This window comes from Falco punctatus (genome assembly GCF_963210335.1).
Source record: "Falco punctatus genome assembly, chromosome: 17".
NCBI lineage: Eukaryota > Metazoa > Chordata > Aves > Falconiformes > Falconidae > Falco > Falco punctatus.
Window position 1 is genome coordinate 7779284 of NC_137597.1, and position 26758 is coordinate 7806041.

At 42.9% G+C, this 26758-nt stretch overlaps 1 protein-coding gene across 3 annotated transcripts; it reads left to right on the plus strand.

Moving 5' to 3' along the window:
* Window positions 1–31: 31 nt before the first annotated feature.
* Window positions 32–25696, plus strand: LRIG2 (leucine rich repeats and immunoglobulin like domains 2). Of its 3 annotated transcripts, none has more exons than XM_080367815.1 (18): window positions 32–375; window positions 6807–6878; window positions 7347–7421; window positions 7931–8065; window positions 8578–8721; window positions 8857–9000; window positions 9607–9750; window positions 10009–10152; window positions 12900–12980; window positions 13837–13908; window positions 14040–14108; window positions 15420–15583; window positions 16786–17106; window positions 18033–18314; window positions 18939–19388; window positions 19877–20026; window positions 21317–21598; window positions 22253–25696. In XM_080367815.1, the coding sequence occupies exons 1-18, from the start codon at window positions 125–127 to the stop codon at window positions 22480–22482; spliced, it is 3210 nt and encodes a 1069-aa protein (XP_080223941.1). In that variant the 5' UTR covers window positions 32–124; the 3' UTR covers window positions 22483–25696. The 3 variants fall into 3 exon arrangements, with proteins under 3 accessions (XP_080223941.1, XP_080223942.1, XP_080223943.1); XM_080367817.1 differs by lacking the exon at window positions 32–375 and adding an exon at window positions 643–1545; XM_080367816.1 differs by lacking the exon at window positions 10009–10152.
* Window positions 25697–26758: the final 1062 nt, after the last annotated feature.

Below are 26758 nucleotides of genomic sequence, written 5' to 3' on the forward strand. Positions count from 1 at the left end.
GCAGGGGGGCGCGGCCCCACCCCGCGCAGCGCCGCCTGCGCGCTGAGGTGGCGCGGCGGGGCGGGCCGGGGCGCGGCGGCTGGGCCGGGCGGCGGGGCCGGGCCGGGCCGCGCTGGGCCGGGGAATGCGGGGAGCGGGGCCGGGTGTGCGGGCCGCCCGCGGGGCGCTGCCCCGGGCCCTGCTGGCGCTGCTGGCGGTGGTGCTGCTGCTGACGCTGCTGTGGGCGCGGGTGGCCGTGGCTGCGGCCGCCGCCGCCGAGCCCTGCGCCGCGCCCTGCTCCTGCCGCCGCGGCCTGCTGGACTGCAGCCGGCACCGCCTGCCCGGCGGGCCGGGCCCGTGGAGGATCCCGCCGCTGCCCGCCGGCACCACGGGCCTGTGAGTGAGCGCGGCGGGCGGGCGGGCGGGCGGGCGGCCGTGAGGCCGCGGGGCCCAGCGGGCGGCGGGGCGGCGGGTGCGGGGCCTAGCGGCGTACCGGCGGCGGAGGGTGGTACGAGGCCGGGGCCTGGCCGGGCCTCCTGGCCGCCGCAGCGTGGCTCTCGGGTGGGAGCGGCGGGAGGCCGGCGATGCTGGGCCCCGGGGCCCGTGGGTTGTTGCCGCGGGCCCGGGGCGGTCAGTGCTGCGGGGCGTGGGGGGCAGCGGCTGGCAGGGGCAGCGGCTGAGCCACCGCTGGGCCGGGGGGCGGTCGTGCCCCGCTGCTCCAGCAGCCGCCCGGAGGAAGCTTGGTGCTTCGCGGTCGCTAGGGCACAGATGTCACGCTTTTCTTAGCGTGCTACATGATGGTAACATTTGAGAGCAGTGTGAAGCAGAAGCAGGCTGGAATGGTAATGCCCGTCCAGCCAGGATTTAACGTTTTTTCGGGTCAGGCTGTAGGACACAGTCTCTCAACAGTTGTGCTTGGAAATATTCTTTCCAGCCCCCAGCTTCAGCTATGTGCTGTGGCAGCTCCTACTGCATCTGGTTTCCCCTGCATCCCGTTGCTGCCTTGCCGACTCAGTGACTTCCTTTTCCCCTAGGAAAACCGCTGTGGGCTCCCCTGAACATTTGCTGCCATTGTTTTTCAAAAAAACGCAACCCTCAGAACATTTTACAATGCACCTTTAGTCTCTGCCCCCAAGAGTTTAATTAGACAGTGGGCGAAACAGTGTTCAGGTGGGGCTGAGCCCAGTACACCTTTATTCTTCCTTGGCTATTACTGTCATAATAGTCACCGTTGCATTTGTCACCTTTGGCTCCAGTGTACTCAGGTGGAAGAGCTGCTGAAGTATGAGGGATATCAAAACCCAGTTTCGTGCTCAAGCAACAGTTTTCAAGCCCTCTTGGAGTGATTCTGTTTCCTAGTTGATAGAAATAACGTTATTTCAGGCCAAGGGAAAAAAAAAACCTGTTTGGAAGATAGTATAAACATGCAAACCACTGTTCAGTTCACTACAGGAGTTCTTCCAGCAGGACTGAAAGAATCTGATCTGTGTTAAAAACTGGGCATATCTGAGGAAGCTTGTCACCTTCTCACCCCTTTGTGGTTCTGTAGTTTTCTTTCCCTGCATGGTAAGCAATTGGAAATGTTTAAGAGTAAATGTGTATTTCAGTACAGAAATTGTTGTCTGTGAAACCTTTTGTGTTTAGAAAAGTACAAGGATATCTTAACTTTAGCACTTGTCAGGGAGGGTGTCAGTGCTTGGAACAGTGAGTTGGCAGTTCATCAGGTAGCTAATAAGCAAAACGATATCCATGCTGTTTGGAGAGCAAGTTTTCAAGCTTCAACATATACTTGCATCTTTCTGCAAGCTGATAGAGGGTGTGTTTAAAATTACTTGGCACAAAATGGAATGGGAAAAAGCAGTGCTGGCACTGTACTACATTATGCAATCTGACATATGCTGCAAGCAATAAATAAGTGTATCATAGGATGGTTTGGGTTGGAAGGGGACATTAAAGATCATCTAGTTCCCACCCCTCTGCCATGGGCAGGGACACCTTCCGCCAGCCCAGCTTGCTCCAAGCCCCATCCCAACCTGGCCTTGAACCCTTCCAGGGATGGGGCATCAACAGCTGCTCTGGGCACCCTGTGCCAGCACCACGCTGCCCTCATGGTGAAGAATTTCTTCCCTATATCTAATCTAAATCTCCCCTCTTTCAGTTTAAAGCCATTCCCCTTGTCCTGTCGCTACATGCTTTTGTAAAAAGCCTCTCTCCCGCTTTCTTGTCAGCCCCTTCAGGTACTGGAAGCTCCTCTAAGGTCTCCCTGGAGCCTTCTCTAGGCTGAACAACTAACTCTCAGCCTGTTCCCACAGGAGAGGTGCTCCAGCTCTCTGAGCATCTTCATGGCCTCTGGGTTCACTCCAACAGGTTCATGTCCTTCTTGTGTTGGGGGCCCCAGAGCTGAATGCAGTACTGCAGGTGGGATTTCACCACAGCAGAGTAGAAGAGAATCTCCTCCCTTGACCTGCTGGTCACACTTCTTTTGATACATCCCAGGATACAGTTGGCTTTCTGGGCTGGAAACACACGTTGCTGGGCCCTGTTGAGCTTCTTGTCAACCAGCATCCCCAGTCCTTCTGAGGGCTGCTCCCAATTCATTCTGCATATGTTCTCTCTTGTGGCTTTCAGGATTTTGGCACACAAAGTGTGTGTGTGTCTGGGTGACGTTTTTTCTTCACTAGGACTACTCTAGCAGCTCTCAATCTAAACAAGCTATAATGCATACAAGCTGTTTAAAATTAATCAAAGCTTAAGTTTTCTCGCATGAAGAAGTCCCAGATGTGCTTTTCCTTCTTAGTTCTGTGATACCATTTCACCTAACTTTGAGAACTAAAATTTCTTGTTTTTCCGATCCCTTTCAAACTACTTGCAGGTGATGCTTCCAGTGTAGGGGGTTTTTGGTTTTGTTTTGGGTTTTCATTTTTAATAAGGCCAGGAGAACGCCTTCAGAACTTGTTTTCATGACAGAAGTATTCAGGCAACTGTATCTTCATTTTTCCTGCTAAATTACATATGTTTTGTGGGTAACTTGGCAGGTGATGAAAAGGGTAGGGAAGTCAAGAAGTTAGTGAATATTTTTTTATATGTCTGCATCTCAACATTATGTTCTTTAGAGCAAGGAATGCAAGCCCTGTTTGTAGGGCAGTCATTTGTAGTGGGAAAGGGAAGCACGATGCTGGTGGTCGCTGCCTTTCAGTCCTACGCAAGTGCCTGAAAGTTTGTTTATATGTCCTGGTAAATAGGAAGACAATGAATAGAAGTTAATTAGTTCAGCTAGTTCCATTTGCAACAGTTTTTTGGGGTGAGCTTATGTGTTTTCAGCTCACAAGGCTGGCTGCATTGCTGCATCAGCACCTGTACCAGCACAGTGCCGTGGGGAGGGAGCTGGTACGCTCAGCTGGGATGAATTAAGATCATTCTCCAGGAATCAGTATACAGTAATCAGTTTGGTGTGTGCTTTGTGTTCTGTTTGAGATGAATACCACTTCTGCTCAAAATGAATGTTTAGATGATTTTTACATACAATACCAGATAATAAACTCCAAAATACAAATTTTGTGTGTTTGCTCTGTATCTGGCATAACATGGGCCTCACAGTAAAAATGCAAGTGCTTTTAAAATGATGGATTTCTTGGTTTTGGCTTTTTCAGAGCAAGGGAATTATCTGGTTCTGCATAATAGCAGAAGTCTTAGCTGTGTGATGGAATGATCTATAAACATAGAAAATCAGACAATATATTTCACTTTGGATTTAGTAATCGGTCACTATTTCAAAAAGAAAAGTATCAGTAACAGTAACTAGGCATAAGTAGTAATGTCAGAACTGTTTTAAGTATGAACTGTAACCAACTTCTTGAAAGAGGAGTTACTGTTAATCAAAACTGTGTTGTAGTCCAAATCTGAGTAATAATAGAAAAAACTTTTTGGGGCTTTCTAAATTAAAATCTTAATTTAGTAAGACAGTAGGCTTCTGTCTCCTGGGGGGGGGGGGGGGGGGGGGGGGGGGGGAGACCTGAATGTTAGCAAATCCTCATCACCCAGGCCCCATGCCTGTCAGTGTTTAAGAGGCGTTTGGGCAATGCCCTTAATAATTTGCTTTAACTTTTGGCCAGTCCTGAAGTGGTTAGGCAGTTGGGCTAGATGATCATTGTATGTCCTTTCCAACTGGAATATTCTATTCTATGATATTCTTCCTGAAAGCCTTAGGAAAATCAAGTTTCTATTTCCTTTGCATTTTAATCTGACTCGTGAGATCTTTGTCAGTGCCCACTAACCATGCCTGACACACAGGTTGGTCTGGCTCAGCACCTGTGGCATGGTTTTGCTCATCATTGTAGTATCTGGCCACCTTGAGGAGTGTGGTGTTATCTTCTGTGTCCATTGTCTCATCCTTCCTCCATGGGTTGCGCTTATGTCCTTTAGAAACAGCGTGGCTTAGTACTCCCCGCTCTGGTTAAACCCACTGCTACCAAGATTAGTCTCCTCAGTGCTGGCTGGGTGCCTGAGTGTTGGAAAGATCCAGGAAAGAGCCTGCCTCTGGGAGTTGGGATCCGTGCTGCCCACTCTGCGAGTGTGGCTGGTGGCTCCTGCGGGTCATGCTGGGCTCCTCTGCCAAGTCCAGAGCCCCCAGGCTGAGCCAGGCTCCGGCAGTGGTGGGCAGGGTGGATCCTGACAGCCTGAGAGGGTGTCCTGAGTGCTCAGCCTCCCCTGACCTGGAGCAGTTCACACTTGATTGTTTTCATGTGTTATTGGCATTTAAGATTGGCTTAATTACTACTTATATCAAGGGAGCAGGCCTGTAGAGTAGTGTTCAGTGGCTGCATGTGCATTGTTTTCTTCTCCACGTTCTTTTTCTTTTAATTGTAGGAATGAATAATTGTTTGCAAACCTGACTGCTGCTGTATCTGTATAATTTACATCTTGATGTAATTAAAAGAATGCATTAACAACTGTCTGACTTGCCACGACACCCAGGATTTTAATAATTCATTGTTAGAACGGTATCTTTGTTGCTGAGCCTGAGTGGACATTAACAGCAAATAGTCTGTGAAGTCCTTGCTCTCTCCCAGAAGGTTCTGGTCTTACAGATCAAAAATACATAGGTACATGCGTGCTGGGGTGAAAAAAAACAGGTCCTGCTCAGGTTGTCTTCTGGTTAGCTGCCAGTCTTCCCTCCTGCATGGAGGGTTCTTGTGTCAGCATTAACACCCACTGACAGATGCTTACAGGTCCTCAGCGAGGGTTAAATTTGTACTGCAACACCTTCTTCAGCAGCAGCACCAGTACAATTTCTTGTCTTCCCCTAGTCATGTGTTTTTGGGCAGCTTCGTGTCTGTACAAGTTCGACCCTCAGTGTAGTTCAGTTGACCACAAGCCCAAAGCTATTGCAGGAGTAGACGAGCATGTGGGTGCAGTGACTGCCTGAGCCTGGTTGTCAATGGAATTATTTTTAACTGTGACACTTCAATAAGCTTTTTAACAGATAGTTTTGTTTGTAAAGGATAATTTTGTCTCCTGTGTCAGCATAGCTGCAGCCTGCCTGATAATCTTAAAACTGGCTGTAATAAATATATACTGTGTTACTTCTGTAATCATGAAAGAGAATCAGTGATACAGGACCTTAATAGAGGAATTCATCAGGAGGTGAACAGCTTCTGCTGAAGATACTTCATTATAGCTCTGTCTTCGGTGTCAGAATTGGAAATGGAGTGAGAAGCATCTTACCTTGCTGACAGGCAGGCACAACTAGCCAGCAGAGACAGACTTCTTGATTTAATAGGCAGTGTCCAGTTATAATATATGCACCTATGAACAGTTTTCCAACTGTGGCAAGGGTGTCAGTTATGTTTCACAAGCTTGGCATCAGTGCCAATCCTGTTCCTTTGCACAACGACTCGGGCTGTTGGCACAAGCTTCAGGGATTCATCTTTGTTCTGGACTTGTGCCAGAAAGGCGTCAAAAAGATGAGTTGGTTTCACCATGTGGAGCGATGTCTGTCCTCACTGGTATAGCTAGAACTAGGCTTCCATCAAAACCTGATGTTTTCTGGTCATGCTTTGATTCATGTCGCAAAATAGAGATAGTCTCTGTCCAAGGAGTTAGCTCTCCAAAGCGGACCTGTGGGCTTTTTTTCCCCAAGTAACATTTTTTGCACCAAGTCCAAGGCAAAAATTACTGCTTTAAAGTTAAAAATCAATGGGAATAGTATCAACATCCAGTATGGGCATTAAAAACAGATTTAATTACTCTCTTGCCCATTGAAACAATCCAATTCCTGCATTTGTTTCTTATAAGCAAAACCAGCTGGCACTAAAGCATGCCTTCTATAAGCTTCCCAGCCTCATGTTTCTCTCCCCTCCAGCTTGTCTGGTAATTGTGTGTACATTGTTCCTCCAAAACAAGCCCGCCTTGACTAGTCAACATCTTTGAAAAGCCGGGCACGCTGAGAAAATGGGGATTGTAGCTGCTACAGAAATCAGTTCAATAACAGGTGTTTTGTAAGAAATTATTTTCATGTCCCTGGAAAGTTTTTCTCTTTTGTGATAGGCATGTATGGTCTATAAAGCTATGATTTGAGGGAAAAATGCTCAGGTCAGGTATGATCTTTCCTTCAAGAAACCTTTTTGAAAAAAAGTTACTTGATTCAAGCGGAGAAATAGAACTGTAGACTTCTATTGTGAGTGACCACTAGAATGAGCTAGGAAGAATTGTATGTAGCATAAATATGGTTTAAAACTTTTAGGTTGCATAAAGGATACATGATGGTGTTTTGGGGTCTTTTAATTATTATTCCAGGAGCTAGAATAACTTTTCTGTCTGTTCTCTAGGGATTTGAGTCATAATCACTTATTGTCATCCAACTGGAGCATTGATTTGTCTGTTCATACACTACAAGAAGTGTAAGTTGTTTTTTATGAGGATAAACTAAAGATATCGTACCTAATTCTAATTAGTACATTTCATTGCATGTCTAGATGTCTGGTCTGACTTGTAGAAATATTCATTGCCAGTTAATTAAAAATGGTGGCACATTTTGCACAGAAGTGATCCTTTGTGAGCAGAAGACTTTTTCATAAGAGATTAGAAGACCATTATTTTCAAAAAAGAAATTAGATGTGTTTGTTTTGACTGTAGGTGGTTCTAAGCTATAGTGTCCATGAAAATGGTAAAAACTAGCATGCTCCACTATTAAATTATTCAAATTATTAGTATTTAAGCTGCTAGGGAACCTTTTTTGTCAACTACTAAGTACTAGTAAGATAACAAAATTGTTAAATTCATTCTGTGATAGAAGTTAGTTCCACTGCAAACAGAATGGTTTTTCTTCTCTTTGCAGTGCCAATAATGTGTTTTGTTTTGTTTTTAAGGAAAATGAATTACAATGAGCTAAGTGAAATTCCGTATTTCGGAGAAACAACTTCTAATATAACTCTTCTTTCATTGTAAGTAATAGCTTGTCTGCCTTTTTCTTGTTTAACAAATGAGAGAATTGTATTAGAGCTCTGCTATCAAGTTGCAGGAAAACATAGCTTCTTTTGTCTTGAAATACTGCTCATCTGAAGTGCTTTAGGGAATGTGTAAGCACTCTTTAAAGAAATACAAATCAGTTAGGCAATCAAGTCGCCCTAAATTACCAATAAAATGCAGTCAGCCAAGGCAGGCAGCTTTGAAGGGGAGGGATGCAGTCTAGGAATGACAGTTCCCACAAGGAGCAGCCCAAATACAGGCCCCAGAATTTGAATCTATTCATATGTCAAGGTGGCAAATAGCTCTTGGATTTTCAGTATTGCGTTGGGAATTAACACTCTGAAGTGTGTGGTACATGTCCCATTTAAGAGGCTTGCTAATAATATTTCTATACAGAAAGAATCCTTTAGCTGGTTTAGCTGTACAACTTGAAGAATAGGATGTTTTGATAACCATATTTGTTGCTGGTTGGTTTTTTTCCCAGGGTACACAATACTATTCCAGAAATAAATGCTGAGCAACTCCAAGTTTACCTTTCATTGGAAAATCTAGATCTTAGTTCTAATCTGATCTCAGAAATTAAAGCTTCTTCTTTTCCTCGGATGCAACTGAAGTATCTGTAAGTATGAGTGATCTGTTATGTCTGAGATTCCTGACTCTGCACAATAACGTTGAGTAGCTCATCTACTCTTAAGTTACTGTCTTAAAGCAGGCAGCCTTGCATGGCTGTGAACTGGTAGCAGCGTTTAACGTAGCTAAAAATGTGCTTGAAATAAAACACTTTTCATACCAATCTGTATTGTGTTTTCTCAAATAGTAGGGAAAACAATAACTGCTGTTGTCAAAGTGCAGGTACTTCAGCCAGCAGGGACATGGAATGATTCCTGCCCATTTTGAGTAGATGACTGTTGACATTGTCTTAACTATGTTTAACTGAAGCATGTGCATGCAGTAAAAATCAGCTCCTAGCACCAGTTCTTTGGAAAAAAATTAGTTTGGTATGCCAGAATTCAGATGTGATGTGACTTTACAAGGAACGTGAGTTCTAAAATTAAGTGGTCACTCTGAATTGCTTGTGCAGTTGTGTTCATAAAATGCTTTGAAAGGCCTCTTTCCCTGTTTCTTTCCTAGGAATCTGAGCAACAACAGAATAACTACTCTAGAAGCAGGCTGCCTTGATAACTTATCTAGCTCACTAATGGTGGTAAAGCTGAACAGAAATAGGATTAGTGTGATTCCACCAAAGATCTTCAAATTGCCTCACGTGCAGTTTCTGTAAGTAGCAGTCTTGAAAACTTAAAAACATGGCATTTACAGCTGTGGTGTTCATCTGAGTATGTGTTCTTGACTTTCAACAAAGTGGTGCTTTTCAAAAGATGTCTTAATATTTGGATGTCATCTTTATGAAAGGGAGCTGAAAAGGAACCGGATTAAAATAGTGGAAAGCCTTACATTCCAAGGACTGGAATCCTTAAAATCCTTGAAAATGCAGCGCAATGGGATTAACAGACTAATGGATGGAGCATTCTTTGGCCTGGGTAATATAGAAGAATTGTGAGTACGCCTAGTTGTGGAACTTCTTCTAGGGGCTCTAGCTGTGGAGGGTTGTGTCCTGTATGCCTTGCCTTGCGTCAGGGTGGTGCTGAGGTACTGATGAGCATCACAGGAAATGAGTTCAGATCCGTATTTTCCCATTGTTTTGATATCGTATCCAGTTACTTCAGAGGTGGAAGGATCTTGGCTCTCCCCAACTTCCTCCCACTTGATCAAGAGTGCTTTGACCCTTTAGGCTGCTTTTTGCTGGTTTTCATTTGCACTTCCCATAACATGGGATGTTTTTTTGCTGTGTGACTGTTTGGCAGAGATAGCACAAGAGTGTGCCATGCAGTGCTAGCAAAAACTTTTTTAAAAAGAAGTAATCTTTGAGAGCAGAGATTAGTTTTGTTTCTGCCACTGGGTCAGTGCAGCTGTTGAGTTACTCAGTTCTTCATGTACTTCAGTTTGCTCTTCTGGTTTCAATGGAATGAATATAATCATGCATTTCAGGTTGCCTGAGTCTTAATGTGAGTAAATGATTTTGAGATCCACAAGGTCAAATTTTGTAAACATATTTTTCATTGATTATCTATTTGGCAAATGCTTTTCTTTTTAATTCCTCAGAGAACTGGAACATAATAACTTAACAGAAGTAAACAAGGGCTGGTTGTATGGTCTGCGGACATTGCAACAACTCTATGTTAGCCAGAATGCCATTAACAGGATCAGTCCAGATGCATGGGAGTTCTGCCAAAGACTTTCTGAGCTGTAAGTCCTGGGCTGCTTTTCATTGGGGGTTTTGTAATGTTGCAATAACAGATTGGATAGCAGGTATGTAGCAAGAATGAATTGCCGAGGCAGTACTCCATTTTCTTGTTAGGCCCATAGTAATGCTGTGTATTTTACTTATATTTCAATTGTTCTGTTAGAGAAATTAAGCAGAACTGAAGAATTAATCAAGTTCAATAGTATCTTCATAATTAATCCCCCCTACTTGCCTTTAAAGTGTATGTTCAATGTTTCTAGAGACTTGTCGTACAACCAGCTAACTCGCCTTAAGGAGTCTGCCTTTGTGGGACTTGGTTTATTGGAGAAACTAAACCTGGGTGACAATCGCATTAGTCACATTGCTGATGGTGTATTTAAAGGTCTGACAAATCTTCGAACCTTGTAAGTACAGAAAAACTTCTAGTCGAAATTTCAGTTTAATGCAGTGAAGCTTTTGGAAATAAAGACAATGAATATTGCACCATGCAAGCCTGAGATCAGCATGTTGGCATTGTTGCATGCTGTCCTGCCTGCAGGTGTGGTGCAGTTGATAATCTTTTGGTCTGTTGAGATACAGAATTCTGCCGCAGCTAAAACAAACCAACCACTTAAGTTTAGAGGTGGTAAGAAACAGTGGCTTGGTGACCTCGGGTGCAAGCTGCATGTCATACTGGTTCTAAGAAGGTGTGGATAGTCAGCTTGTATAAATGCCAGTTGTGGAATGAATGGTCAGCCTGGACCTCTCCTAATTCCAGAGCATTTTGTTAGGGTTGGAGCCTCAGAAACCAAGCGGTGAACGCTTTTGGTTGCAGAAGGTACGGTTTAAGCCCACCCTGCTTGTGTGCTGAAGGCAGGCACAGTGCATAGGAGGGTGTAGGGTTACTTCTTGCTGTTGTAGAGGCACAGCTCTGCACTCACCAGGACCTTTCGTAGCAGCTGCAGCTGTTTGGTATTTCTGACAAGAAAAGACTCAAATCTTGCCTCTTAATAAAAAAAAAAAAAAAAGAAAAAAGTCCCAAGTAGATCTGAACAGTTGTAATCATCTTAAACAATGGTAGTTGAGAAAGGAGTGAAAGTTTGTAACCCCTCTGTCAGTTCATTAAATAAATGCTTAAATAAGCAAACTCACCAGAGAGATTTATGTAAGCAGTCATATTCTGTTAACCTTAATGCAACCTTTTAATGAAATAATTAAAACTAATTTCTTAGATTTAGAGTAGCATGAAAAAGAACAAGAGCAGATTAATTAGTAGGTTTTCCTGGGCTCCTCAGGGGCGTCAACAGCTGAGAGGCTGGCCATTTGCTTCGGGGTTGGAATGTGCAGGACAGAGGGCAGTGGTGATTAACAAGGCTCCAAGCATTCGTGGCCAGCCAAGCACGAGGAGGCAGCTCCTCAGCTCACACAATGAGGGGCTTTTCTTTTGCGTTGCTCACTCATTTTGCTAAATGGTCTGTGTAGTGGAGTGTAAAAATACTTCAAACAACAGGAGATACGTGTCGCTGTCCATTGTTTGTATACTGGTTGTTTCAGTGCTAAGGCTGACGTTAGTATTTCTCTGTATGTTCAGCCTCTGTCACTGTTCTGCAATGTAGCTTTAATTTACAAGAATAAACTGTAAAACGGTATATTAACTACAAGGTATTAAAAGCAAGGTAGGATTAAAGGTATATTGAAGAATAGCACTGGAATTTTACATCTTAACACGTTATTTACTTCATAATACTGCGAGTAGCTTGGCATTGATACCCCTCCAGCATTCACAATCTAAAATTCCAAAGCAGACCGCGAGGTAATTCTAGAAACAAGTTTCAGATCACAGGAATTAGAAACTTGGAAATAAATTTGGCATATTATTCATCAGTCATTCTTCTCATTAGATCACATCCATGTTGAGTGCCTTAGCCTGAATCATTTTCAAAGTGCAAAATACTTAATGTGAGGAAGTATCAGGGCCATATTTGTTAAGACCCTCTGATGTGTGAATCATGGAATTCTTTGCTTTTTGTCCCAAATGTTAAAGTGTATATATTTATTGTGGAAATGACTGCTGCGTGGTGTTAAGAACAAGACTTCCATATTTCAAAGTAAGAAAATAATGTATTATCACAGATAGCGTCCTGGAGGTTGATCACTCTTTCTTCCAGGATGGTATTCTATGCAATTTACTGTCTCACCCAAGGGAAAGTAGATACTTTGTTTTCCCACCATTAAGATGAGGAAAGAAAGGAAGTGTTTGTGTGAGGTGATGTATACAATTACCTGTATATGTAGCTAGCTATCTGTGTCAGTTGACTTGTTTGGAAGCTCCATCAAACAAGTATCTGGTAAAATGCAGTAAAGGCTATTTTTTCATTGGTGTATTTTCCTTTAAACACACTCCTTCCTGCAGGGACTTCTGTGCATGGTGGTATCAAAACAGACAAAAACCGTGGCTTTGATGGAAACTCTTGGCTCAGTCCATGCCATTGAGGCTAACAATGCAACTGAATTTATTTCTCCTTCTCACTAAACAGCATGTAATCCTCTCTGAACCATATTGCTCTGTTGCTTTTGCTGTTTAGACGGTTCTTCTATGTGAGGGGCCAAAGCGCTGTGCAGAGGTCAAACAGAAATCCCATTAGCTGGTAACGAGATTTGTGAGCAGTGTATCAACTTCATTCTGAAAATCTACTACTTTGTGCCTGGCAGCCTTACACTGTAACCTATGTGTAATCTCTTAATATGCTAATGCTATTATAAGCCTGTTACTCAGGAAGATTAATGCTGCTAGTGTATTGGTTAATTCGCTTACATGAACCAACTTGCTTCAGGAGCCTCTCCCAGCTTCTGGCAAATAGTCCATCACATGACAAGTGCTAGTCAGACTGGGTCTTTGCTTAAATACCACATCAAGAAGTTTACTGCAGAATTTGTTTGTGGTGCTGTCTGTGGCACTGATCTTGAACGATTCCATTTTCCCTGGCATCTCTGAAATGGGGTATTCATCTTCTGACAAACTGTTTTAAAAGATTTGAGACCTTCCAGGTGACACTGTGCCAGAACACTGTGGCTGGCCTGTACAACAGAAAGTTCTCATCCCCAGCTTGCCACTAGCAGTGGTCATGATGATGTTACAAGGCTTCTGTGTAAGAAAGCTCTTCTTCTGCAGGGACTTGCGGAACAATGAGATCTCCTGGGCCATAGAAGATGCAAATGAAGCATTTGTGGGACTCAGCAGGCTGGATAAACTGTATGTATTAGAAACCATCAAAATGACAGTACTTCCCAGGCACACAGAGTAGAGGGAGAGTGCAAAATATTAAGTGAATGTAAATCAATGACACAAGGCAGAAAGCCTTTCTAGTTGGCAGCTGTATTCGGTGTGTTTCCACTTGTGTGCTACAACCTCTTGATACAGGTTTGGGCTCCATGTTCAGGAGCATTTGATCTGTGTAGTACTAGATCACCTTGCAGCACCAATTTGAAGAAATTAAGCATAAGTATTTGGCTGTATGTATTATTGAATAGCCCAGTCCTGCTGTGTGATGATTGTCACTTTTTGTGCTGCTTTAGTTTGGGTAAAAGTTACCACTTGGAAGAAAAAAACCAACAAAAACCCCAGCACCAAAACCACACCACAAAGTGTTTTTGAGCAAACATGAAACACTAGAATTAACAGTTTTTCAGTAGTTAAACTGTACACTTGATTCATCCAGAGCCATGTGCTTTGTAGAAAGCTCCATCCTCTGGAGCTACAGGCATTGCTTATAATGAATAGCTTGGTATAAAGGTGCAGTCTTGGGAACTAATGTGATTGTGGCAGACTGGTATGAGGAAGTTATTGCTCCACTCCCAAGTTCTACTTATCAATGTCTTATTCTGCTGACTTAAATTACCTCCTGACACATCTCTAACCCAAATCTCTGGGTTAAGAATGGAAAAGAAACTGTTCCTGGGAAAATTAGTTGAGCCTCTAAGCTCAAAAAAACTCTGTTTGATCTTTTAGCTTAGCTAGAATTAGAAAAAACCTAGTCTTTTAGGTCTTATTTGTGCACTCCCATTGACATTCAGACTGGTTTCTGAGTTTGGGGGGCTTTGTCTTTCAGAATCTTGCAAGGAAACCAGATTAAGTCAATTACCAAGAAAGCATTCTCTGGTCTTGAAGGACTTGAACACCTGTAAGTGCTTTGTAGAACTTACTATTTGTCAACTTCAGTCTTCTATTCTCTGTCAAATTTTCAATAATTTAACTGAAGGTAGCATATGAAATCATATTTGCCCATAATTGTTCTCTTTGCTTAACTTACAGAGATTTAAGCAACAATGCAGTAATGTCCATCCAAGAAAATGCATTTGCCCAGGCTCACCTGAAGGAGCTGTAAGTTTATGACAATTATTTACAGATTCTTTACAAGTGCTACCAACTCACAGTTGGCAGCGGTATACTTAGATTTAAGGTTTGATAAAATCTGTGCCTCCATTTTTTGCATTTCTTAGTTGCAGTTAGTAGAAAATAATTTCTTCATGCAGTGCTGAACTGTTAAGTCTTTCATATCTGATGATTTTGCAGCAAGCTCGGCACACACTAGCATGTAGACAGTGAACAGAAGAAATAATTTATCAGGAATTTTTCAGGGGAATTAGCAAACCCTGTATTTTGTCTTCCCATTTTTGGGACTAGGGAAGAGCTTTAAAATTCACAGCTAGACAAGAATTCTTACTTGCTCAGCAGATGCTTAAGCTGCTAGAGCTTCTTGTGATCTTCAGACATTCAAAGTGTAACAATGTAAAGTGACCTTCACACCCAAGACTAATCCTAATGTAACACAGTCATCTCTATGAGATAAAGCCTCTGAATATCATGTAATCTGTTTTAAAACTGTTATTCAATTGGTTAATCTTGGCTAAATGGACTTAGTCTGCAAGTTCTACCAGTTTGAGGAGACACGTTTTAGGTGTTAAAGATGAAGGCTCATTGCCTTCTCTAATGTACCTTAAAAGTGAGGAATTGTTGGTATGTATGGGCAAAACAGTAGGATGAATCCTGGCTTGTTGGCATACCTCTACGCTCTCATTACTAGATTAATCTAGTGGCAGATCACTTCTTGTTGAAGTGGTGGACTTTCTCTCATCAGTCGTAGTCATGCATAATATTTAGGAAACTTTGAAAGCAGGTGGTGGGGGAAAAGTGACACATGATTGTTTCCTGTTTGCAGTTTTCTCCGTGGAGCAGAGAAAACAAGCTACAGTAGATACCTGTATGAAACAAATCACTTCCATTCTTAAATATTTATTAGCTGGCACAAAAATGAGCGTTGAGGCTTATATTCATTTCATAATGTTTAGTTTGAGACATAGGGCTGCTCTGCGGTGTTATGTTCCTTTTAATTGCTTTAAAGAGGGATGGGATAATTGTAAAGACAGGCTTAACTTTTTTTAAAGTTGAAAATCTGAGGCTATCTCCTTCAGAATTGAAAAGAAGTCTAAGGTTTTAATGCTGACACAGAGGGAAGGTTTTTCGAGATTGTTTATAGCTAACATTTTATAATAAATACCCATAGGCGTAAAAGAATACTGTAAGTCTTGACACTTCTGAGTCTATATGCTTTATTTTGTTGCATGAAATCACATGTAAGTATGTGAAATACATAAACTTTAATCACGCTTTTGTTTTGCCTTGTTTCTGCAGAATTTTGAACACTAGCAGCTTGCTTTGTGATTGCCAGTTGAAATGGCTGCCCCAGTGGCTCACTGACAGCCATTTACAGCAGGCTGTAAATGTTAGCTGTGCTCATCCTGAATGGTTAGCAGGACAAAGCCTTCTCAGTGTGGACCCTGATGACTTTGTCTGTGGTTTGTATTTTTAATGACTTTTGATATAAAAACATGGTAACACAAATCTGTGCAGGTACCTTTCTGAAATCAAGCTGAAGCACTGCTGGAAATACTCGGTCTTGGCTATGGTGCACACATGGGCCTGTGTACATCACTGGGTCTGCTTTGGAGTTTGGGATTTAATTCTGTTTCTCTTTGCTTTGTTTTGTTGTATTTGAGCACTGAAGTTAACCTGAGCGAGTTATTCTGTGAGACTGCATTGTTTTTCATGTAGGTTACTGTTAAAAACTGGTTGTGCTTCCCTTCTCCCTGCTGATAAATGACTTTAGCTTTGGAAGGACTGTTTGACACTTCCTTAACAATTCTTGTCCATACCAGCAAGGCTAGAGTAGTTAATACTCTGGCACGTATTCTGACACTCTGGATCTGTAATGTTTATCTGGTCTCTGCCACCACGGTTTCAGACATAAGCCTGTTTATTTTTGTAACTGAACTGTGAGATGGAAAACTGAGACGTTCTTTGTCCAGAGTCACGTGTGAATTCTGTGGCAGGCCTGGAAATAGTCTGGTGTTCCATTTTCTGGATGAGCAATCTGATAAGTGTTACTTGTGCGTATGCAATTCTTTCATTCTTTTGGTGGTAAAGGCTACAATAATCATCATGTAGATGCAAGCACCCACTTCTCCATTCTAATACCACCACTGTGGAGCCTGATACTGAACATTCTCTGTGCCTACAAGAATGTCTTTGCTGAAATAACGGGTATTGAAATAACTCTGATCAAGTGGGATGAGATAGAGTGAATTGCCAGCTTGCTATGCTTTGTATTTGTAGAGCTTAAAGGCTCTTCAAGATGTTTATGCTATCTGAAAGTAAGTCTCAGTCCTTCGTTAAATAGTCTAGCTCTTCAGCTAGCATGACTTTTGTGTGTGATCTAAATATAGCAAGTTCCAGACAGTTGTACAAAATGCAGGGCGCTGCTCAAGACCATGCTTCTACATGAACTGTTTTCAGTGCTTTTTCTGTATGCCTACCTGTGGTTCTAATCCTCTTTCATAGCTTGATTTCCAACTGAAAACAGCTGAATATGTGCACCTCAAGCAGGACATCTGTTCCCAAAGCTTTCTTTCTGCTTACATTGTCTTTTCAGTGAGTTTTCTTGCAATATTACTAGCAAGTTGAAGAGGAAAGTAACTGATCTTGATGCTTTTATTTTCAGATAATTTCCCTAAACCACAGATAAGAGTGCATCCTGAGACCACAGTTGCTCTGCGAGGCATGAATGTGACTCTGACTTGCACTGCTGTGAGCAGCAGTGATTCACCCATGTCCACTGCCTGGCGTAAAGACAGTGAAGTATTGTATGATGCAGAGATTAAGAATTTTGCCAGATACCAGCAGCAAAGTGGCGAGGTGGTTGAGTACACCACTGTCCTGCATCTTTTCAATGTGAATTTCACTGATGAAGGAAAGTATCAGTGCATTGTCACCAATCACTTTGGCTCCAATTATTCTGACAAAGCCAAGCTGACTGTCAATGGTAAGCAATAATGATAATTAAGGAAAATCACCTTTAACCTAAAGCTTTATTTAAGTAGCTACAAGTCTATTTTTCACTAGAGCTGGTCCAAAATAGTCTTGCAAGACTGTCCTACTGGTATTTGGAAGCATCAAGCATCTTTTTATAAAGCCAGAAGGAAGTGTTTTGGGTTTTTTGGTGTTTGTTGATGGGGCTTTTTTGTGGGTGAAGAGCCTTCTGCTCACTTTCCAAAAGGGGCAGGTATCTCCCATGCTTTCATTATAACACAATTAGTTGTTCATCTAGTTAAATGGAGGTAGAAGTGTCTTAAACTAAAAGCTCCCTCTGCTGTTTCTTCAAAACTAAGCACCTTTCCATGTGTTTGTAGAGCTGGGAAGACTCAGCTAAAAGTAGGTAGGACTGGAAGCAAAGTCTGAAAAATCAATTATGAAGTCCTTTGCTTTTGTCCATCATGGTTCTCTTTATTTTGGCTTGAGGGAAGGGAGGTAAGAAGAGTGTTCACATCGGTAAACCACTGATTCCTGTTGTATCTGAGAGCAGAGGTGCCTGTGTTGCTTGTGCTTGTCCAGAACAGATAATCAAACCTGGACTGATGAGGTGGAAGTTCACCTTCCCTATTACCAGGGGAGAAAAAGTGTGACAAAGGGATTATGAAGAAGGCGAAACCTTTTCCCTATCTTTTCCCCATGAGAAACGATGTCCTTCAGATCATCTTAAATAAGCACTGTAGATACTGTATTGACACTTCGAGGATAAGCTCTTAGAAATGATCCCTGAGAATTTGTGCGATTCTTCAGAATAATCTGTCCCTCTGTCTTAAGGAGAACTGCAGGTGTGTTTCAGATTTCTTTGGTTTTAGATACTCTCTGTGCTGTGGAGCTTTTGCACCTTTTTCCCTGGTACTGAAACTGTCTCTTTTGATCCAGAGCTACCTTCTTTCCTGAAAACCCCCATGGATCTTACTATCCGCACTGGGGCAATGGCCCGGCTGGAGTGTGCTGCAGAGGGCCACCCTACTCCACAGATCTCCTGGCAGAAAGACGGTGGCACAGACTTCCCTGCTGCAAGAGAGAGGAGGATGCATGTCATGCCTGAGGATGATGTGTTCTTTATTGCAAATGTAAAAATAGAAGACATGGGAATCTATAGCTGTATGGCACAAAACACTGCGGGGGGGTTGTCAGCAAATGCCACGCTGACTGTGTTAGGTAAGTGGTGTGCTAATACATGCTTGCATACGCATCCCTTCACTTTTGCAGGGGTAGTGTAGCTTATCTGTAAGCAGCAAGTTTAAGTGCTGAAGAAAGAAGTTAAAATACAAAGAGTGGCACGTGCAATGGTTTTTGAACAGTGAAGCTTTAGAAGCTAAGCGACAGCGCTGACCTGTGAAGTTAGTATGATCTTTGCAGGAGAGAACTGAGGGGCGTATCTCCATCCAGCAGTGTAGACTAGGTAATTTCTGTTGCCTTAGAACATACTTAGTCACAGGTAACATGAACTGTGGTGAGTGGTAACGGAAGGATTGTTCCTTCTAGAGTGTGGTATTTTTTGAAGACCCTGACTTTTAACATGATGCTCATAGGCAAATTTAGAATCTGAATGCTTAAAGCAGACTGTGGCTAGTGTAATTCTGGGGATGTTTGCTGTACCTGCATTTGCTGCAGTGATCCATAGAAGAGCTGAACTCATAGGATTTCCTGAATCCTGTGTTTCATTGCTGAAGTTTTAGGTTTGGGTTTTAAGATCAGATTTTTAAATACCACGGAGTACGCTCTGGTATTGCACAGTGAAATTATCTTACAATTTCCTTTCTTTTTCCTTCACTGTCACAGAAACTCCTTCCTTTGTTAGGCCCCTGGAAGACAGAACTGTAACCCGAGGTGAAACTGCTGTCCTGCAGTGCATAGCTGGTGGCAGTCCTGCCCCTCGCCTCAACTGGACTAAAGATGATGGTCCTTTGACAGTCACAGAACGGCATTTTTTTGCTGCGGCAAATCAACTCCTTATCATTGTGGATGCTGGACTGGAGGATGCTGGGAAGTACACGTGCATTATGTCCAACACACTGGGCACCGAGCGTGGCCATATTTACCTGAATGTCCTGGCTTCCCCAAATTGTGATTCTTCCCAGAATGGCATTGTCCATGAGGAGGATGGCTGGACAACAGTAGGCATTGTGATTATTGTTGTCGTGTGCTGTGTTGTGGGAACATCCCTGGTGTGGGTTATCGTGATCTACCACATGAGAAGGAAGAGTGAAGATTACAGCATCACTAATACAGGTAAACTGCAAAAGCAAGTCCTCATCCCTGTTTTTAATCCAAAACACTTAAGAGTGGTAAAATTTCTGGATTCATTACAGGTGTGTAAGATTGAAGCACTGAATATTTCCTCCTAAAAGCTCTTCAGGGATTTGCTCAAACTCCTTCAATTTAGATTTTTTTTCTAAAACATCAAAAGCATTAATTTTATCCCTTATGCACTAGATTTGCTCTATATTGAGGGAAAACAGTAAAGTTTGGAAATAAATATTTGAATAAACATACAAACATTTTCAGGATCTGGAATAATCTGTATAAATTTCTGTTCAGGCCCTGTTACTTTTGAACTAGCTGTATGGACTTCTGATCACTGAGGTAGAAAAAAAGATAACTATATGTGCGTTGAAATTCTGGGTAACATTTTTGTTAATGTGGGTAATACTATTGGTACTACCTTGAAATCTTCAGACTTTGCTGTTAATGTCATCAATGTTAATTCTGCCTTGCAGAGGAGATGAACCTACCTGCAGACATTCCCAGCTATCTGTCCTCCCAGGGAACTCTGTCGGAGCCTCAGGAAGGCTACAGTAACTCGGAGGCGGGAAGCCATCAGCAGCTTATGCCTCCAGCCGGTAGCTACGTGCATAAAGGCACAGATGGTAAGCAAAGCCCTCACGTGTATTATTTGTGTTTCAGCAGGATGCCAGTGCACAGTCTAGTCCTCATAACTGGCAGCAGTATTGCATAATGCAGCGCAGTACTGTGTATTAACATCAAAGGTGACTTTTCCTACGTGAGAGTTCATGCTGATCGGAAAATTTCCATTGATCATTCTGAGTTTTAGGCATCCCCTGTTTTTCTTCTAGTGTTTGTTTACATTCTGCTATCAAGGTTTTTGCCTTCTGTGCGTGTTGTTTAATCTTTGGTCCAACAATGTCTGGGCTCACATCTTCTGTGAGTGCCTTTGCATATAGATAGATGATGTGACTGCTGTCCTTCAGGTGCCAGAGTAGTACAGGTCCCTCCAGAGGCTCATTGCTTCAGGGTTTGTGATCTGTTCAGCAAGGCGGGGATGCCATTAGAGAATTCCCAAGTTAAATGCCAAGGTAGATTTTTATGCTGTTTCTTTCATTTGGCATCTCAAAAGGCCAGGCAATAGAGGTGGAAATATTTTGCTTGGAAGGTGACTTGCTGTACCTTTCATCCTTGGCATAAAATTACTGCCTCTGCCAGACGTATAGTCTGCTTGCTACAATCATAACTAAAGGGTCTGCACTATTTCCCTGCCTTGTTTGGACGCTTTTCAGGATATTTGCATCGTTGAGTCTACAGGGAGGCTATTTTTTACCATACAAGTGCTGAGAAGCCATCCAATCCTTAAATAGGCTGGCTTTCAAAAGTGATCCTTCAGTGTAAGTTTTTCACATCTCTCCCATGATCCATTCCCTCTAGTCTGTAGTCCTGCTACACTAGAGTCTGTATGGGGAAGGAGTTGAGATCAATGACCACTTTATCATCTGGTTTGAGGTGTGTGGGCATGCAGGGTACAAGTCTGGTACAAGAGCATAAGCCAATATGGATAGGTATCCCAGTTTGATTCCAGGGCTGTTTCAGCCCACTGCCCAAGCGGATTGAACCTGCATGGAACCCTTTTGCCCTTGAAACAGGAGAGCAAACATGAGATTTTGTTTTGCTCATGTCCATGGTTTTCCCCTGGTCAGCTTCAGAAGGGCAATGCTATTGAGAATTTGGATGGTGGGAAACCTAGAGCATTGCTCATGTCATTTCTTCAGTAAACAGTTAAGCTGGGTACTCTATTACCACATTAACTATATAAAGGCCCTCCCAACCGTGTAATATCTGATCGTACTGAGACAGGAAAGAGTCTATTGAAGTGAAGCATCCTTATCCTCTTTGAAAGCGTTTCTGTTTTCCCTTGCGTTTACCAGGTGGTGCAACGCCATTGGTGATCTGCTCAGACTGTTACGACAATGCAAACATCTACTCCAGGACACGAGAGTACTGTCCCTATGCCTACATCACAGAAGAGGACCCCCTGGATCAAACTCTCCCTAATCTCATGGTGCAGATCCCTAAGGAAACATATGCAGCACGCACCCAGCGTGAAACCAGTGCTCTTGATAATCTCCTAGCAGACAGAGACATGTCTGTCTTCCTCACCAACCATGACAAAATAAGTGAAAAGAAAATCTCCTCCCAGCAGATTAATGGTGAGCGCTTTTCCCTTTTGTTGCTTTGTATTCCCTGATAACTCTGTTCTTCCTTGTGCTGCCCTTCGTTGCTGACACACAGCTAATTCTTCAAGTGACTGTAGTTTGTGGGGTAACTCGTCTGTTCATTACCACCCACCTGTTCTCGGAACTAGCCCTCGATTTGCATCCAGTACCCAAGAGTCGAAGAGGGTGGTGTTAAAAGTACGATGTTTCTTAATCTGCAGTTCATCTCTTAAATCTTGTGCAGTGTGATCCTTTGCATGTACTCCCAAGGACCTCTATTAGCCAAGAGTTAAAGCTTCATATAATAAATTCCAATAGACCTTCTGTTTAAGCTGGCCTGAGTTTTGAAGAACTCCAAAAGTTGGGGTTTTTTAATATTTTGGTTTTGTAAATTGATTGGGTTTATGTTGACTTTCTTCCAGGTAGCCTTTTTAAACAGTCACACTGAAACTCTGCGTGTTGTTTTCTGGTTACTGTAACAGACTGCTGAAAAGGGACAGCATCCAGTAAAATATGCTCGCAAAAATAGAAAAAATAACCTCAGAAAGACTGTTACTGCTGAGTCACACAACTCAAAAAATCTGTCTAAAATTTGAGTGTGTTTATCGTTAACTCAGTCCTGTTCCTCTTCCAATTTTTCTTCCTCAGAACCCTTTCAGCTTCCTTTATGGGGAATAAACAAAGACCTAGCGTGCTCTCACTCACACTTTCTGCATCAGCAGTCAGCCCATGAGACCCCACGACCTCTTCGAAGCGAGGGCATTATTGACAGTGACCGGGAACAAGCTGCTTCACCCAGACCTTGCCACAGATTATGTGAACATAACTTTGATTTTAATAGGACACGGAACATTCATGACTATAGTGAAACCACGTAAGACACTAAAATGAAGTCTTGAAAGCAAATCCTTATCAAGTGACTTTTTGTATTTACTACCTCAGGACTAACCCCAAGGCCAAAGATGCTTGTGTATGTGTGTCTGCAATTACAGGCTGACTAAATAGAGTTGGACTCTCTAGGAGGAGGTGGCACATGCCCTTTTTCCTTAGATTTCTGTGTATTGGAAAATGGGAATGTGCAACAGGTGATGATCAGTGATGTCTACAAGAATAGCATTAAAACATGGATTTTCTGATGTTGGAAGCAGCCTTTGTGTTGGTGCATGCTTTGAAAATCTCTCAAGAATGCATAGCTATTTCACGCTGCATTGTCTGCTTGAAAACAAATGTTCAGGGTCTCCTCATGGAATTCCCCAGTAACTGTAAACATAAAACTCTTGGCCAGCTTTTTGTTCCTTAGACTGTTGGCAGGTGTCTGTTACCAGTCTAACTTTGGAGCTTCTTTTCTCCTATGAATAATGGACTCTAGTTGTAAATAAATTTGCATTTATAAATATTTTGTATACACTAAGCATATAAATGTGTTGGCTGTAATGTAAATATATTTTCTATTATGCCAAAGGTATGTATCATACTGTTAGCCTTGACAGCTGCATATCAAGCCATATGGATGGGGTGTTTTTGGTGGGACTGAAAGCTTGTTTCTGAGAAGATAGGGCTGTCTTCGTTTCGGAAAGAGGTGAATTTACTGTAGGTATGTGGTGAAACTGTGATATTAATGAATTTCGTTGTACGTACAATTCTATATGCCTTAAGCTGGGCTGACCTGACTGCAAGCTGATCCATTTCATGACATGAGAAAAATGCCAAGTTTCACCCATGTGAGTGTTGAGAGAGTCCTTAGATCTCTATATTAGGCACCATCTTGTCCGTTACAGCATAAACCCAGCAGGCCCTGCATTAACGAGTGGTATTAACCTGCGTTCCATGCTGTAGTATCTAACTTCCCACAAGTTTCTGTAAATAGCAAACAAAAAGAACAGTAAACAGAATGTTTCTTTCTGGTCATCTGGTAAAACAGCTATAACATCAGAGTTTTCAGTGGTTTGTTTCAGAAGTTTATGTAACCTTTTATCTTTACAAAAAGCCTTTCTATTGTGTATGTTGCAGAGAGGTCTTTGTGTATTTTTTTATAGCTTGACAGTTAAGTGAGCTTTTGAAGAGAATGTTGTGATGAAAAGCATCAGATAAATTGGGAGAGCATTTGATAAATACTTAGTGAACTATACTGTGGATTTTCGGTTTCCTCAGCGCAGCCAAGGGGCATATGTAGCTTAAAACACTTGTATCCTTTTCTGTTGTAAAGTATCAGGCAAAATTTTTGCCCTGTTGAACTCTCTAATAATTCCCTAGACTTCAGTGTGGCCACAATGTTTAAATATTTGGCAGGTAAGAAATGAAACAATATGCAGGGAACCACTCAATATTGAAAGTCCAGTACTTGCTGAGACGGAGGAAGCGCAGACTTCATTAGTTACAGTGGCACGTGCCTGACAAAATTAAAGGAAGGACATTCCTGACAAGTTCGTTCTTCTAGGAAGATGCATCTTTCTGTTGAAGGCTCGTCAGTGGTGAGTTTTCAGCAAGTATGTTGTGCTCAGTGCTAAGAGTGCTTCAGCGTCATCCTGTATACTCATGCCTGAAGAGCCAAGGGGCTTTTTTCCTAGTCATTGTTGCATTTTTTTCCAAGCCATAGGATGTATACTAAAATGAAAACAGGTGCGCAGTGTATTTTTATAAAGACAGGAAAACCTTTCTGGACCAGCCCAAGGGAGGCATGTAAGACTTGCCATTGATCCATTCCTAGATAGAAGGGTGTGTGACTGAAGTATCGGATGCAGTGATGCAGAATCACAGCTGAAACTTTTGAGACTGGATTATTTGAGTAAACAAGTGAGGAAACGCTGAGAATAACTATTATTTTCCTCACAGCTCTTTGGACATGAATAATACTCAGACCTATGGAAATGAGCAAATATTATCAAGCGCTCTTTGCACACTCTCAAAGCAGCTGTGGTTGCTTTGATAGTCAGTAGCTGTAGTAGGAAGATGATCCAATTGTCCTTGACCTTTGGATAAAGTAGAGAGAAACACAGGTGTGTTAAACTCTTCTGGGTGCTGACATCCAAAATGTTTTAATAACATACATGCTAAAAGAAGAATCTTAAAACCAGAAAGGAATGAACTTAACTTCCTCCAGGCTTTTCCTCTCCAGACTGAATTTAAGACATGGTGCTTATTTTCAATCCAAAGTTATCTCTGTTACAGGAACCCAGTACTGTCAGTTTAAATCCAGATGAGAAAGGTCATGTCATGAAACTACAGCAGCAGAGAAGCCTCATTCTTTTGGGCAGCTTGCTGCTTTCTCCAGATACTCACAGAGGCTGCTGTGGCAGAGTGCTGCTTGGCATGTGTGGGGCCACCATTTCCCAGTAGTGGGAAAACAGCCCCCTTGCTGCTCTGCCTCCCGTCACTGTTTGGCAAATGCCTCTTACTTTTTCTTTCATCCCTCTCTCCTGTGGAGTTGAGCTAATAGAGATCTGCCGCAATACAGTTGTGGATGTCCAGATCTCAGGTGTACTTTGAGCACAACTCCCTAGTGCAATTGAATTCCCTTTAGGTAGGCAAGATGTGCTTGGCCAGGACGAAGGCTTTAAAATTAATGCCATCTGCACCAGAACAAACTGAAGTGCTAGCTCTTGAAGCCATTTAGGAGCTCAAGCTGCACTGATTTCTGTGAGATAGTGGCCTAGAAAAGCTGCTGATATGAATTAGGACACTTACATCCTTCCGTGAGCAACGGTATCTTGTTAAAGTCCGTAAGCTGGTTGTAAATAGCTGAAGCTTGTAAGTAGGTGAACACCTTGCTGTGCTTAGCATTGTGGAACAACTTCCTAGGTAGGCTTGCAGAAAAAATCAAGTCTCTTTTTCTTTGCCCTTTCCTCCAGGAGGTGCAGACAGGACAGAGTGGCCATTCTGTTTTCACAAAACACAATCAATGCCAAAGTATTAACAGTGCAGGAACTGGGGGTTCGTAAGAGCGTGAGCAAAGCTGCTCTTGTTCTCTGTTGCTATTTCCTAGTGTCTATTTATATTTTTTTCACATAAGAATGTATATTTTGTATAGCATGTGTAATATATGTTTGTCTATTGTAATATACCTTCATTCAATAAAATGCTATATACATTGAGCATCCGGTGTAGCTTTGTTAGTTTGCAAATCAAGTAATTTATTTTTGTTCTGTGATACTTAATTTTCCAAGGGAGAAAAGTACAGTAAACTGCCATCTGGAGGTGTTCCTGGGCAGCTGGCTCCAGGTGCCCCTGCTTGAGCAGAGGCTTTGGAGGTGACCTCCAGAGGTCCCTTCCTGCCTCGGCCATTATCTGATTCTGTGATTTTTATTTCAGTTTTCTAGTAGGAAACACCCTGTACCCTTTTCTGAAAATGTGCAGGTACTTCTTCCGTGGCGCTGTTGACTCTGGGCCAGGAGACTCGCAGATCACTGTGCTCCCAACACTGTCATCCTGCTATTCGGATCCTTTGAAGTAATAAGAGATTTCCTTTCCAGCAACAAACTGGCAGCATAAACTTGTTGGTGAGAGTGTGCTGCCACATACCTGCTGCAGGAGGGGAGAGGTGTGTGCTTCCCACCCTGCTTGCCACCCTCCCTCATAAAATCCAGGGTAAGTTTTTTATTCCTTTGAGTAACTTACTCTGTTTCTATCACTGTGTTCTTGTGCTGGTTCATGTTCTGCTAATTAACCACCTTTGCTCTCCTGTGCTCTGTTTGGTATGCCTCACCATTTCACCTGTTCACAGCTCTCAACACTGTGTAGCTTTTACCAAGTTAACCCGAGCTCCTGTAGCTGCCTCATCCTGGGTTCTTGCTGCCAAGTGAAGTTTGCACCCAAGGAAAGTGTCCACAAGAGCTGGGTGCACACGCAGCCCGACAAGTGAGAGTCAGCCGGCGTGGCACGCTGCTGCGGCAGCACAGCACGCGGCAGCCTGCGGTGCGGGGCTTTCCTCTCCTGGCCACTATGGCCTGCCCAGGGACCAGTTTGGCAGAGAGCATCCCCAGATGCAGCGCCCAGGAGCGCCAGGCAGCCCGCGCAGAGGCTCCGGCCTTGCCGGCAGCTGTAGGAGCAGGCTCTGCCGCGGAGGCCAGGGCAGCCGCTGGCAGCCTGGCGTTGGGTCCCTGCCCGGTTTTACGTGGCAACATGCGATGCGCTTGGCAGCGCTGCCCAATTCCTCGT

Excerpts from the sequence above, each read along its gene's own strand:
- LRIG2 (XM_080367815.1), top strand. The coding sequence starts at position 125 with ATGCGGGGAGCGGGGCCGGGTGTGCGGGCCGCCCGCGGGGCGCTGCCC. Across the intron at positions 8,722-8,856 it reads TTGCCTCACGTGCAGTTTCT|GGAGCTGAAAAGGAACCGGA; the intron begins GTAAGTAGCAGT and ends TCTTTATGAAAG. Across the intron at positions 20,027-21,316 it reads CGTGCATAAAGGCACAGATG|GTGGTGCAACGCCATTGGTG; the intron begins GTAAGCAAAGCC and ends TGCGTTTACCAG.